The sequence below is a fragment of the Heliangelus exortis genome, chromosome 14 (assembly GCF_036169615.1).
Source record: "Heliangelus exortis chromosome 14, bHelExo1.hap1, whole genome shotgun sequence".
Taxonomy (NCBI): domain Eukaryota; kingdom Metazoa; phylum Chordata; class Aves; order Apodiformes; family Trochilidae; genus Heliangelus; species Heliangelus exortis.
In genome coordinates this window covers 18,443,665-18,457,778 of record NC_092435.1, presented here as the reverse complement: position 1 = coordinate 18,457,778, position 14,114 = coordinate 18,443,665, and the positions used below count along the sequence as shown (strand labels likewise).

Here is a 14,114-nt window from a genome sequence, read left to right as displayed (position 1 = left end):
AAAAGTCTGGGCATGTCAGGGGCCGGATACGACTAGGGGGCACAGCAAGGGGGAGGCAAGGCAACAGGGAGAGAAGGAGTCGGGCCAGAGGTGGACATGTCGAGGCTGTGGTGGGGGTAGGATGTGCATGCATCACTGCTGAGTGGATTCCAGAGACACGAACTGCCCGGGGGGGATCGTCCCACCCCCATGCCCTGGAACACCCTCAGCACAAGGACAAGGCTCATGAGCTGGCCATGGTTCAAAGCAGGCGCCGGTGGACAGGGGCTGCCCAGAAAAACTCGAGGGACCCTCCCTACGCTGGGGCTGAGCAGCCTCGCGTGCAGCTCGCCAGCCCGGCACATCAAGCACCCTCCCGTGCCGCAGCCCTGAGCCCGTCCAGCCTTCGGGCAGCTGGGGCTGCCCTCCGGGGCAGCTGTGCTGTCTGGGAAGGAGATGAGTAAGAGCCGGGCCCCCGGCGGGAAGGGGAGGAGCGGTACTACGGGCTCCCCCGGGAACCAGCGCCGATCCACTCCCACCGCACCCAGCTGCTACCCGCCACCTCCTTCCCCTGCCCCACTTTCCCCAAAGGCACACAGCAACCCCTTCGGGACCTGGGGTGGGGAAAAGTGGGCGTGAATCACGGCCATACTGCCACGCACGCCCCGGGGTGCCCGGCAGGACAGGGTGGAGGCTGGAATGGGCAGGACAGGCAGGAGTCGGTAGCACATGCTGGCCCACGGGCAGCGGGACTCAGGGCACCAGCCTGGGGTGGGCTGCCTGAGGAGCCCTCCACCCCAGGGAGCTGCGGGAGTGCTTATCATCTCCATGACACCCGAGCAGGCCCCCTCACACCCGCCTGAGCACTGCCAAACTGAGCTATGCCAAGCTGTGCCAGGCTGAGCTGGCACTACTGGTGCCTATCTCTGGCAGCACCATACTGTACTGGGCCAAACTGGGTTATGCTGTGCTGAAGTGTAACAGGCAAATTTAAGCCAGGCCAGGACATGGTATGCTGAGCCAGGCCACACCAGCTTTTCTTGTCTTGGTCAGCCTTTCACTGAGTGAAACTGGGCCAGGCCCAGTGGAGGCAAAACAAGTCAGGCCCTGGCTGTGCCATGCTGTACTGAGCTGAACCATGCCATCCCTGTGTCATGTCATGGTGAGCTGAGTTGCACTGGACGATGCTCACCACGATGCTAGGCCATTCCATGCTGTGTTGAGCGAAACTATGCCGGGCTGAACTGTGACGTGCTGAACGGATTGTGGCAGCCTTCCATGTCATGCCACAGTGGGCTGAGCCAGACTGAGTTGAACCACTTTGGCTGGGCCATGCCAAGACAAGCCATGCAGCTCAGTGCAGATCATTGGGCCGAGCTGTGCTAACACAAGCTGAGTTGAGTAGCATGGTGCTGTGCTGTCCCACCGTGTAATGAGCCATGCTACGAGCTGAGCCGTGCCGATCTGTGCAGAATTGTGCCATGCCGTGCCTGACTGAGCCAAGCTCTGCCACGGTATGCCGACTTCTGCCAAGCGGTGCCATAGCGAGCTGTAGCAAGCCGAGCCGAGCCGAGCCGTGCCGCTCGCCGCCGTCCCCCCGCACCCCATTGGCGCAGTGAGCAGCCCCGGTGCCGGCCCGGCCCCGCCCTCGGATCCGCGCCGTTTAGCGCGGGCGGGCGGGGGTGTCATTTCCTCCGCGGTGCGGGGCCGGGTCGGGCCGGGCCGGGCCGGGATGGGGCGGTAGTGGCCATGGAGCGGGCCGACGGCCGGCCCTGCGCCCCCCAGTACGTGCATGTGCAGCTGCAGGGGGGCGCACCCTGGGGCTTCACGCTGCGCGGAGGGCTGGAGCACGGCGAGCCCCTCATCGTCTCCAAGGTGGGCGCCGACGGGCGCGGTCCCGCGTGATGCCCCAGCCCGGGGCATCGTCGGAGCGCGGCGGGTGCGGGGGGAGCCCCGGGCGAAGGGTCGCCTGTTCCGGCGCGGGGCGGGGCCGTGGCAGTCACCCACGTCTCGCCGCGACCCGCCACCTCGAGCGGTGGGGGAGAGCGGGGGCCGCGAGGCGGGGGGGATAGCCGGGGCCCGGCGGCAGGAAGAAATTCCTGCGGCACATCCGTTGGGCTGGGGGCGGGGGCGGCCCCCACGCCCCCCCCCGGTCACGTCCCGCGAAGCGCAGCAGGGGTGGGGGGAGCAGTCTCCCTTCGTGTGCCTACCCTGGGTGCCGCGCCCGCGCAATCCCCGACATCGGGCACTGCCGGGACGTTGGGGGCCACGGCGGGAGAACAAGAGCTGAGTCCCGTCCCATCGCCCCCGAATTGCTGGGGCCGTGCCGTGCCTGGGACACGGGATGGTGTCGGGACCGGGCCGCAGGGTCCCTTCTGCAGCTGGGAGCGGGGAGAGCCAGGGTGGGGCCCTTCGACGTCCCGCCGCGCAGGGGGTCACCGATTCCCACTGCGGCATCGCCCTGCTGGGAGACGTGCCGGTAGCCGGGCAGCAGCAGGGGGTGCCCCGGCACCCTGTCCCCCGCGGAGCCGGGCGGTTTGGATGCCCGCCCGCCCGCTGCCACCATCCTGCGGGGGCCAGGGTGCCGGCGGGCCGGGCTGCGCCGAAGCCCCGGGGCTGCCTCCCTGCCCCGAGCCGGGCTGGCTGTCCCCCGGGGCCCTCCACGCCCTGCGCAGGGACGCGGGCAGCGTGGTCTGGCTGGGGGAGCTGGAAAAGTGGCTCCGGTCCCAGCCCTGCGCCCCGGGCTGGCACCGCCGGCGGGCGGGGGGGCCTCCGACTCGCTGCTGGGCTTCGGGGCTCGAGTGCCGGTGGGTCCGCCGACTGCTAGAGGAGGGGGTGAGAGTCAGAGGACGTTCCCCGCCGCTGCTGAGAATGAGCGGGGGGAGGGTCCTTGCGAGCCTGGGGTGCCGTCCCCGGCGCTCCCCCGGCCGGGCCGCCGCCGCCGCGTGTGCTCTGCAGACAAAGGGGGCTTGTTCCAGCGCTCTGTGCATTCAGGGGAGGGTCCCCCGGGGCGCCCTCTCCGCCGCGGCCGGCCCAAGTGTGTGCGTGCTGGCCCGTATGGGGAGGGGGTGGACCCAGTCTGCAGGGCTGGGGGCCCAGGGCCGGAAAGGGAAAGAGGTCCCAGGGCTCGGTGAGATAGTTTGGCCCCTGGCGAGATCCTTTCCTGTGGCAAGAGTCCCACAGTGGGGCTGGCAAGTTCCTTCACTTGGCACAGTCCCCCCCCAGCCCCCCGGGTATGTCAAGGACAAGAAGGGAAGTCTGCTTGGGGTAGGGTGGGCACAGCTCTGGCAAAGCTGTGATTCTTTCTAAGACAAGTGTCTCCTGGTGCAGGCAGATGCTCCTGTGAGCCAGCTGGTGCCCATCATTAGGGCCCAGCGTGAACACCAGGGAAGGTGTCAGGGAAGTGCCCGGGACTGTCCTATCCGGGCCAGGCAACAGGCAGTGAGGTTTGTCTGCCAGCGCTGAGTTCAGTGGTGGTGAAGGCAGAACAAGGGACTGTTTGTGCCAGATTTAGCTCCTGGTGAGCAATGCCAGGGCTTATCCATGTCCACCCCAGCACATGTAGTGGCCCAGACATGGGTGCAACTCTGGCTGTGTACTGCACTTGGTCGGGGGGACACATGCCCATCATCACTGACTCAGCCCTCTTGCCATAGCGGGCAGGATGGGGTGGGCATGTGGGCAGGCAGAGGACAGGGTGAAGGTGCTGCCTGCCCTGCCTGCCTGCTCTGCTGGACCTATAAGGGGATGGGGGATAAACCCAGGTCGTCCAGCAAGGGCATGGTGGAACTGGGAGCCATGGGGCAGTGCCAGGCTGGGCAGGGGGCCTGGCTGCCCCTGCTGACCTCCAAGTGCTGTGTTGTCCAAGGGCAGGGGGATGCCCCCTAAACCCTGACTAGCACCAGGGCTGGAAAGGGGGGCCCAGTGCCACATGCACATGGCCTGCTGGGGAGCTGCGGGTGACCCCCAGCCTGAGGTCCTGGCTGCTGCCCAGGCTGGCTGCTGAGGTGCTGCCGAGGACACTGTGGGCAGAGCTTGTTTCTCTGCTTGTCTGGGAGTGGCAGAGCAAGGTTAGGAGCCCATAGGCAGGGTGGGCAAAGGAGCCCCAGCACAGGGCCAAGCCAGCTTTGCTTGTCACCCTGCAGATTGCTGTGGAGTGCAGCCAGGTCAGGCTCCACATCCATACTGGGCATGGGCATCCCAGGTACTTCCCCATGAGCCTGCATGACCCCTGCCACTGACACCATGCAGCTGGGCTCATGTGGTGTGAGGGGCTGGGCATGGCAATCTCCAGCCATCCAGAGCAGCAGGATGGGTGGAAATGAGTGCCAGCATCAGGTGCTCTGCCTGTCCTGGCTGGGCACTGCCCATTTCAGGGCTGCCTGTGCTACACCTACCTCCTGAGACAGAGGACAAAGGCTGTGGGTCTTCCATACTGTGAGCACCATGGTCTGGTGTCCTCCAAGCTGTGGCAGTACGGGGTACCAGGCTTATTTCAGCTGTGGGTGCCAGAACAGGGTTAGGTGCATGCCTGTGACAGGCACAGCTTGGCCCTTCCCCTGCTGTTGGCTCCCCTGGGCACACACTCTATGAAGGCATCCTTTGGGCACTGAAAAAACCATGGGTGTCCAACCAGAGCTGATGGGCTGGAAGCTGTGGTGGGGGGCTGGCATCTGTGCTGGACAAAGGGCCCTTGTGCTGCCCGCGCCTGCGGGGGAATCTGCTGGGATGGGACATTTTTCTTCTCCCCCTCTCCTCAGTGCCCTTTCCTTGCTCAGAAATTCATGTGACCAGGACAGGGGGGGAGCTCAGTGCCAAAGATCCATCTGGGGTGCCTCGGGTGCAGGCACCCTCTTTCAGAAACCTCTTTCTCCTCTGGTGCCTGGCAGCATTGGCACACCCTCAGGGGTGTTCTGGGGGGCTGTGCCCGCCCTGATGCCCCTGTTTGTCACCCAGGTGGAGGACGGGGGCAAGGCTGCACTGTCTCGCCGGCTGCAGCCGGGTGATGAGCTGGTGAACATCAGCGGGACACCGCTGTATGGGTCCCGCCAGGAGGCCCTTATCCTCATCAAGGGCTCCTACCGCACCCTGAAGATGATCGTCCGCAGGTTGGCAGCTTTGCGGGTGGGGGGGCAAGGGGACAGTGGTGCTTCATCTGCCTGGGGGACTGGCAGGAGCCTGGCTGTGGCCCGTGCTGGGTGGGGGGGGAGAGCCCCAACATGGCTGGCAACACCCAGTGGCGGGTGGGGGTCCCTCTGTAGAGCTGGAGCAGTGTGGCAGGCTCGCCACCCCCTTGCTGGGCGGTATCCTCTAGGTGGCCGCTCCTCTCCCTTCCTGCCTGCCTGCCTGCTGCCTGCCTGGGAAAGGAAACAGAGGCAGGGCCAGGCCCTGCAGTCCCCGTCCCCCCCGACCCACATCCACTCCCTGGCTGCATCCTGACTGGGCTCCAGCTCTGGATAAAACCCAGGGCTGGGGTGGTGCAGGGCTCTGCCCATGGGGCAGGGCTGCCACAGTGCTGTGCCGGGGCTCAACATCATCCATGGTGAGTCTGGGGACTCCTGGGGGGAGGGACCCCTGTAGCTGACCCTGCAGCTCAATCCTTGCCACCCTCTCTGCCCACCTGGTGGATGCTGGGGCAGCACCAGGCACTTGAAGGGTACAGGAGATGGCATCTGTCTGCATGTCTGTGTGGTGTGCTGGGCATCGCTGTCTGTGTGTGCTGGGGGGACTGGAGACCCCCACAGGAGCCTAGGACAGCATGGGATGGGGCATGGCACAGGGCTTCTCCCTGGGGACGTGATGCACCCAGTGCTTGCTGCAGATGCTGAGGGACTGAGGAGCAAAGAGGAAATGTCAGGCTTGCAGTGGGGACACCGATGTATCCGCAGGGTCCTTTGGCATGCTGATGGAACCAGTCCAGTCCTGGGTGGGACCCCTGTCCTCCTGGGACCCTGCCTGAAAGATGTACTGTGGCCGTGTCCTCAGTCGCCTGTAGATGCTGGCAGTGGGGATACTTCAGGGAAGGGAGACCCCGCAGTGGGGGGGAACCTGATGCTGGGTGCTGTCGGGGCTGGACCCTCCATGCCGCTGTCCTTCTTGGGCAGGAGCTGGCCTGAGGGGGACAGGAAGCCCCGTAGGAAGTGACTTCAGTCCCGGTTCCTTGGCCTGGCTTCCTCCCCATTCTTGTCCTCTCCCGCTGTTGCTCTTGGCAGGAGGAGTGTGCCCGTCCTCCGGCCCCATTCCTGGCACGTGGCCAAGCTCACCGAAAACCGGCCTGACGCCCCCTCTATGCACTGCCCCGCCGATGCCTTCAGCCTCTCCTGGCCCTCGGGATGTGATGCCAGGTGAGACCCCCCACGGGGCACCCATGAGACCACACAGTGGGAGGGAGCAGACGGGGCACCCGCTTGGGTCAGGGTGGGAGCAGTGGGGTGTATTCTTGCTTGCCCCATGACACTGCTGGGCATCCCTCTCATCCCGCTGCCCTTTTCCCTGGCTTTCTTCTGCCTGTTTACTTGCGGATCCCGGCAGGAAGGGGCGGTGGCTCTGCCCTAGCCAGCTGGGAGCTGCCAGAGTCCCAGTGCCCCCCTGCCGGAGCAGGCAGGTCCTATATGCCTGGTGCCACACATACCTTGTGTCCCCGTGCCTGCTTCCCCAGGCAGCCTGGGTGCTGCTGCAAGCCCGTGAGTGAGGGGCAGGATGGGGCTGTGCCCCTGGGTCTCAGCAAGTGGTGTGTGTGGTGGGGAGTGTTGGCTCCCCAGGATCTTGTGTCCATTGGAGGGGCTGGTGGGGAGCTGGGTGGGGGGCGGTCAACACCCCTAACAACGGTGTGGGGCCGGGTGGCAGTGAGCTGTCCCTGCAGTGGAACCCGCTGTCCCGGCACTGCAGCACTGACCGGAGCAGCTCCATCGGGAGCATGGAGAGCCTGGACCAGCCTGGCCAGGCCTACTATGAAGGGGACCCCTCACCCATTGACCAGGGCATATATCACAGAAAGCGAGACTCGGCCTACAGCTCCTTCTCCGCCAGCTCCATCGCCTCTGACTGCGCCCTCTCCCTCCGCCCTGAGGAGGCTGCCTCTATTGACCCTGGTCTCCAAGGGCCCAGCAAGCCCCCAGACGGGCGCTACCTGACCACAGGGGCTGAGCCACCCTTCAGCCGGCATCCTGAGGTCTGGAGGGCTTCCATGCCTCCCCAGCCCCCTGTCAGGAGGGACAGCCTGCGGGCAGCTAGGGGAGGGGACAGGCGCCGGGCATTGGTTTCCACGGACATGTTGCATGCCAAGGGCCGGTGGATCTCTGACACCTTCCTCTGCCAGCGAGATGGGGAGGTAGAGGCAGCAGGCAGGAGAACGCCGGCATCATACCCCACCAAGGACTGTCTCTCTGCCGATCAATATTACATGCTGAGCTCCCAACAGGACCGGTGCCCAACCAAGCCACTCCTGGGGGAGAGCTTGAAGCCTGGTGACCGGCTGTACCCAGATGGCAGTGTGCACCGAGTGCCTGATGCTGCGGTGGTGGGTGACAACCCGCTGCTTTCACCCCTCAAGGGCCACACGCTGCATCGGCACAGTGCTCCTGAGCAGCTGCTGGCCTCCCAGCTCCGCTCCCTCCAGGTGGGCACTGACAGTGAGCAAGCCACTCCAGCCCCTGATGGGCCTTGTTGGACCCTTTCCCCTTTGCACCCTGAGGACAGCCGACCAGAGTCTGCAGGGGCCACCCAGGAGGCTCCGCTCTGCCCAGAGCCGTGCCGCCGCCTGCCGCCCTGCCACTGCTGCCCGGAGCCCCAGCTGGCCAGTGGGCAGGACGGGCAGAGTGCCAGCCTGACGCATGGCACAGAGGGGCTAGCAGAGGAGGAGAGCCGGGTGGGGGTCCGGAGAGCTGGGGGTCCTCCTCACCGTTCAGCTCAGATGCGCCGCCGCAGTGACCGCTTTGCCACAAGCCTGCGCAACGAGATCCAGCGGCGCAAGGCTCAGCTGCAGAAGAGCCGGGGGCCGGGTGCCCCGCCGCCGGGTGAGGAGCCGGTGGAGGAGGCAGATGAGCCCCCTGAGGTCAGTGTGCCAGTGGAGGGACCCTGTGCCCCAACTGAGCGCCTCAGCCCTGCGCTGAGTGAGGACAGCAGGAGCCCTGGCCACTTGGGGGACCGGGGCATCCCCACCCCTGACCCGCTGCCTGTCCCCAAAGGGCCCTCATCCCCTGAGAGGGCGGTGCCAACTGGCCGGGGCTGCTGGCGCTGGTCCCCAGAGCACAAGATGCAGCGGCAGTGCTCGCCCAGCCCTGGTGAGCTGCAGGGCTACAGCCAGGGGCCAGCAGCCCCCAGCTCCCCGTCACAGGGCAGCGAGGAGGCCGTCCTCCTGCCCTTCGCTGACCGCCGCCGCTTTTTTGAGGAGAGCAGCCGGCCAGCACCACCCCAGCACAGCAAGCCTCCGGCAGGTGATCCTGGTGCCTTCCAGCCCCCTGGTCCCCAGCGCCGGGATGCCCGCCACCTCTCCGTGGACCAGCCCTATGGCACTCCCTCACCTGGCCGCCCTGGCTCTGCCAGCCCCTACACAGAATGCTGCCGGGAGCAGCCCCCCTGCTACAAGCCACTGGGAAGGCCGGGGGAGATGGAGTACCGGCGGGGCTTCTCCTACCCCTACAGGGGTCCCCTGCACTCTGAATCCTGCCACTACTGTGGAGGGGATGTGTGCCTCCCGCTGCTTCCCCGTGGCCATGCCTGCCATTGCCACCCCCAGCCCTGGGCACGCTGCCCCGACTGCTGCTGCCTGGCCCCCCGCCCTGGCCGGGAGGAGAGCGACGCCTGGGGCCCCCGGAGAGCTTTTGCCCCGGTGAGTGAGCCCCCTGGGACCCTGCCAGACCCCTGGCACCACCCTGCACCCCTGGAGCATGGCCCTGGGCTGGAAGGGGGTTACTTTTCCCAGGAGGGCCCCTACATAGGTCCTGTGTCTGGATGGGGATGGGTCAGGGGGTGCAGGGAAGGGGGATCCTGACACTGTTTTGACACTGCCTCTCCTTCCCCCACCCAGGAATTTCCTCCAGATGAGTGGGAACCTCCAGCAATAACCAGGAAAGCCAGCCAGTCTATCAGGTGAGCTGTGCTGGGTGCCAGGATCTGCGTGCCATTTGTCCAGGACCTTTGCCAGTGAGGCATGGGGACTGGTGTGGCCTTGGCTGGAGATGTACACAGCACTTCCCTTGGTGCCTCAGCCACAGCTGTGATTGTCGCCTTTGTCAGGCAGGGCCCAGGGGTGCGAGGAGATGCTGACCCATCCCCTGGGAGCTGGGGGCATCTCTTGGGGCCTGTCCCCAGTGCTTGGGCATCGGGAGAACCCAGGAGCCCTCTTGCCAGCTGGGGTGGGTATGAGCTGCTGGGGGTGAATGGGATTGATGGGTGCCTCTCTTCTCTTCTCTTCTCTTCCCAGCGAGCTCTCCCACTACCAAATGGGCTTCTCAAGGCTTGGCCCCTTCCGCCCCTGCTTTGAGAGTGCCAAGACAGAGTGGCCTCCCTGCTACCGGGCCACATCCACACATGACCTCTCGTGGGATGGCGACCGCCTGGCCCGCTCTCCAGAGAGTCCCCTGGAACCCCTGCACCGCCCGCTGCGGGGCAGAGCCTTCTCTGAGAGCCACCTGAACCTAGAGCCTGCCAGCCCTCAGGCCCGTGACCAGAAGGACCTTCTCTGTGCCAAGCTAGACCCTCCTGGCATCCCAAAAAAGAAGGGCCCTCCACCCCCCCGCCCACCTCCCCCAAACTGGGAGAAGTACAGGCAGCGCCAGATGTCCCAGCGCCTGTCAGAAGGTCCTGGCCACGGCTCTGCCTTCACTGCCGCACCGGTGCCAAGCCGCAGCATCATTGACGTTGTGCTTGAGCGGTCTCGGAGCCTCACCAGGGAGCAGGGGGGCCGGTCCAGGGGTCATGCCGCTTGGACTCCCACCCTGCCGGATGCCTGGCCCCGACCTGAGCCTCCTGCATCGCTCTGCAGGATGCCTGAGCTCGATGCTGGCAGTGCCGAGATTTCCAGGCAAGTGCTGCTACGTGGGGGGGTTGGAGCAGGGGCTGCAGGCACAGCCTGGGTGGGCATGGGGTGGCTTTTGGGGCCACATGGCCCTTTGGACGCTGCATCAGAGCATCCTAATCCACCCCTTGGGGAGGGCTGTGGGGTTTTCTTGGGGTGGGAGGTGCCCCTGACCTCTTTCCCTAGGGTGGGCACAGCTCTATATGTCCCTGTTCCCCATGGGTGGTCAGTAGAGCTGAGTTCGGTGCCCCCGGGTGGGTGTCAGCAGGGCAGCAGTGGCTGGGGAGGAGCAGCTGAAGGCACAGCACTCCTGGGAGATGGAGGAGCAGTCCCAAAGGCTTGTCCAGAACCAGAAGCGAGGCTGGGCTGGCCTGCGCAGGGTGAGTGAACACTCCCTTCCCCTGTGTGGTGTCCGTGTCCCCAGTCCCACCACCCTGGAGTCACCCAAGCCCAGCTCTGGAGCAGTGGAGGATGCGAGCTGCGCAGCACCCCGGCCCCAGCCTCGCCGTGTGGACTCGGAGGAGCTGCTGTGGGATATGGCAGGCAGGGACCGCTCTCTGGCCACCATCCTGGACCCCTCAGCCCCCCTCAGTACCACTAGTGCAGTGATGGGCGAGCTGCCGGTGGCAGGGGAGAGGCAGGCCTGGCAGGAGCATTTCCAGCACGACTGGCGCCTGGAGGTCCTGGCACAGGACAGGTAGGGCTGGTAAGACAGTGGGCACTGAGCCGAGGACAGTCTGTGCCCTGCCTTCCATGGCACTGAACCCCTGTACCCGCAGGCAGGGCTTTGAGCCCATCTCGCCACCCCCCTCCAGCACTGCCAGCTCCACCTCCTTCCCGGTGTATTGTGGTGCAGCAGGAGGCAAAGCTGAGCTGTTCAGCAAGGTGAAGGAGCTGCCAGAGGTGGTGGAGGGGAGCTCGGAGGATGATGAGGAGGAGATGGACAGTGAGCTGCTGGAAAAGAAGGTAAAGAGGGTACTGGTGGGCACAGTGCCCTTGGGGTTTCCCACTGCTGTCACCAGGTGCTTGTGGGGAGCAGGAGCATTTCCTGGTACTCTCGGGCTGGGGCATTATTGGCTGCTCGCATGGGAACTAGGGACGTGGCCAGATGCTCACAGGGACCAGGGACATTGCTGGGTGCTTTCAGGGACTTGAGGGGACTTCTTCAGATGCTAGTGGGATGTGGGGCCCAGGGCAGCGTGACAAACGTTCACCCATGTGTCAGTCCCCTGGAGTGGCCCGGTTTCCCCTGACACCTCTCTGGCAGCTGCAGCTGATCGAGAGCCTGAGCCGCAAGCTGGCTGTTCTGCGGGAGGCACAGCGGGGGCTGCAGGAGGACATCAATGCCAACGGGGTGCTGGGTGAGGACGTGGCTGCCCGCTTGCAAGCCCTCTGCACACCAGGGGAATTTGACAAATACCGCCTCTTCGTGGGTGACCTGGACAAGGTGGTCAACCTCCTGCTCTCCCTCTCTGGACGCCTGGCCCGGGTGGAGGCTGCCCTGAACAGCCTGGGGCCACACGCCCCTGCCGAGGACAAGGTGGGCCCAGGGTAGGGAAGCACCCATAGGGTGGGGGCGCAGGACCACCCATTAATGCTCCCCATCTATGCCTGCAGGTGGCCCTGCGGGAGAAGCAGCGACTGCTGGTGGCACAGCTGGAGGACGCCAAGGAGCTGAAGGAGCACGTGGGACGGCGCGAAGAGGCGGTGGGTGCCATGGTGGCACGGTACCTACCTGCCGAGCACCTCCAGGACTACCAGCACTTTGTCAAGATGAAATCGGCCCTCATTGCTGAGCAGCGGGAGCTGGAGGAGAAGATCAAACTGGGCCAGGAGCAGCTCCGCTGCTTGCGTGAGAGCCTTGGCCAGGCCCCCAAGGGCTGCTAGCCCCCTGCCCAGCCTCTGGCCGTGGCCCCAGCATGCTGCCAAAGTGGACCCGGCCCCCCAGGGGCTCTGCCCACATCTGTCTGTCTGTCTTGCCCCTGCCTTTTATTTATTTTTCCAGTTTACCAAGCAGGGGAGGGGGTGCCTGTCCTGGTGCTGGCAGAGGAGGTCATGCAACAGAGCTGCCTCAGGCTCTGCAGCCACACAGCACCCTGTGGCCCAGCAAGGACCAGAGCCTGCCACCTCTGCCCCGGGTCTTTCTGTGCCCACAGGGGTCCCTCCACCTGGTCTGGATCGCCAGTGCCTGTCCCACAGCTGGTGCTGCCCATGTGCCTTAAACATCCTCCCAGCTGGCCCGGGACATCCCCACACAGCACCTGGAAGGGTTAAACCATCCTCACTCTCCATCATGTCTGTTTGTCCAGCTCAGTCCATCTGTCCTGTGGGAGCTGGAGGAATTTAGGCCCGGCATCCTCTTCCTCTCCATTGTGTCCAAAACAATGGCCCTGGCCAGCAGATTCTTAACCCATTCCCCACCTCCCCCAGGCATCATGGGGGAACAAGGTTGGTGCTGTGCACCCCTCTCCCAGGGGACACTGTGGTGAGTGTCCCTGGGATGGTGTCTTGCAAGGGAATGGGGTGCTGGGAGCAGTAGACCAGGGTCTGTGGGTAGTACCTGCCACCACTACTATGGATGTGGGGATCCATCGTCCTCTAGCCCTCACTTCCAGCCTCTGCCCTCAGCACTGGGAAGGATTAATAGAGGGAAAAACACACTGAAGAGGAAATGGGGTACCTGTCCCCTTCCTCTCTGCCCCAGCAGTCCCAGGTAGCTCTTAGACCTTACCTTGGGTCACCCTGCAGCCCTGCACTATCCATCTGCCCCCAAGGGACAGGCGGGTGCCTTGATATTGATTTTGCACAGGGGTTTCACGCAACCAGCAGCAGCTTGGGAGGGGGAGGGGGTCAAAGAGTTTTGGGAAGGCAGGATGGGCCCCAGCCCCTTTCGGGGCTGGCCACAGCTGAACAGCACACCCTCAGGCTGCAGGTAGCACCCAAGCCTGCACCACAGCATTCCCCCTGAGTGACTGCTCCCCCTCTGTGCCTGCCCCCCTCCCCCCCCAGACCACTGAACACTAGACCCCACATCTGGGATGCTGCCTGGCAGGAGCAGCGTCCTTTCATTGTCCCTTCATTGTCCCCTATCTCAGCCACCCCCCAGGGACACTATTAGGACCAAAGACTGTACCCTCTGGGGGGCATGGGAGTTGTGATTCTCCCCGGGGGGGTGACAACCACCCGTGCCTTGTGCCGTTCTGCTTCTCTTACACTAAAGGAGCAGAAGCAGCTGCGCAGCTGTCTCCGGGCTGTGTCTTGTGTCATTTGTCCCCGTGTGTGTCCCCAGAGAGTGGGGTCGCTGGGGGGCGCGCGTGAGGCTGGGTGGGCTTTGGAGAAGGGAGGAGGAAAGGGGGAGAGTGTGCACACAGATTTGGGATCATGTCCACCTTTGCAGAGACTGGTTTGGGTGGGAAGGGAGCTTAAAGCCACCCAGTCCCACCCCCTGCCGTGGGCAGGAACACCTCCCACCAGCCCAGGTTGCTCCAAGCCCCATCCAACCTGGTCTGCAACACTGCCTGGGATGGGGCAGCCATAGCTAATCCGGGCAACCTGAGCCAGGATCTCTTGAGCCTCACAGGAAAGAATTTATTCTAAATAGCTAACCTTCTTCCAGCTTAAAATCATCGTCCTTGTCTCCATCTTTTTTTAATATTGAAAGGCCATGCTAAGGTGTTTCCAGAGCCTTCACTTCTCCAGGCTGAACACCGACTCTCAGTCTTTCTTTGAGGAGAGGGGTTCCAGCCCTCAGGGCATCTACGTGGCCTCCTCTGGACCTGCTCCAGCAGCTCTGTGTCCTCCTTGTGCTGAGGAACCCCAAGCTGGATGTGCTGCTCCGGGGAGTCCCACTAGAGTGGAGCAGAGGGGCAAGTCCCTTCCCTCAACCTGCTGGCGAAGCTGCAGGTGGTGCACCCAGGGCATGGTTGGATCCCTGGGCTGCCAGCGCACATGGTGGTCTCATGTGGCTTGTGTGCGCCCTCAAGTGTGCGCAGAGGTGAGCGTGTGTGGATACATCAGTGCGTGTGCTTATACACGGCCCTATGCACATACAGCTGCATGGAGGTGGTGCATCTGCTTGCCCACGCCTGAGCTGAGCGTGGCAATGCACTCATGGGCT

At 64.5% G+C, this 14,114-nt stretch overlaps 1 protein-coding gene across 8 annotated transcripts; it reads left to right on the top strand.

Annotated features, from left to right (window-relative positions):
• The first annotated feature begins 1,661 nt into the window (after positions 1-1,661).
• Positions 1,662-13,245, top strand: SHROOM4 (shroom family member 4). Of its 8 annotated transcripts, none has more exons than XM_071757878.1 (11): positions 1,662-1,854; positions 4,936-5,087; positions 5,294-5,521; positions 6,192-6,323; positions 6,868-8,809; positions 9,008-9,069; positions 9,404-10,003; positions 10,266-10,694; positions 10,777-10,963; positions 11,265-11,537; positions 11,615-13,245. In XM_071757878.1, the coding sequence occupies exons 1-11, from the start codon at positions 1,729-1,731 to the stop codon at positions 11,882-11,884; spliced, it is 4,401 nt and encodes a 1,466-aa protein (XP_071613979.1). In that variant the 5' UTR covers positions 1,662-1,728; the 3' UTR covers positions 11,885-13,245. The 8 variants fall into 8 exon arrangements, with proteins under 8 accessions (XP_071613979.1, XP_071613978.1, XP_071613977.1 ...); XM_071757877.1 differs by having other exon boundaries at positions 6,826-8,809; positions 10,813-10,963; XM_071757876.1 differs by having other exon boundaries at positions 6,826-8,809.
• Positions 13,246-14,114: the final 869 nt, after the last annotated feature.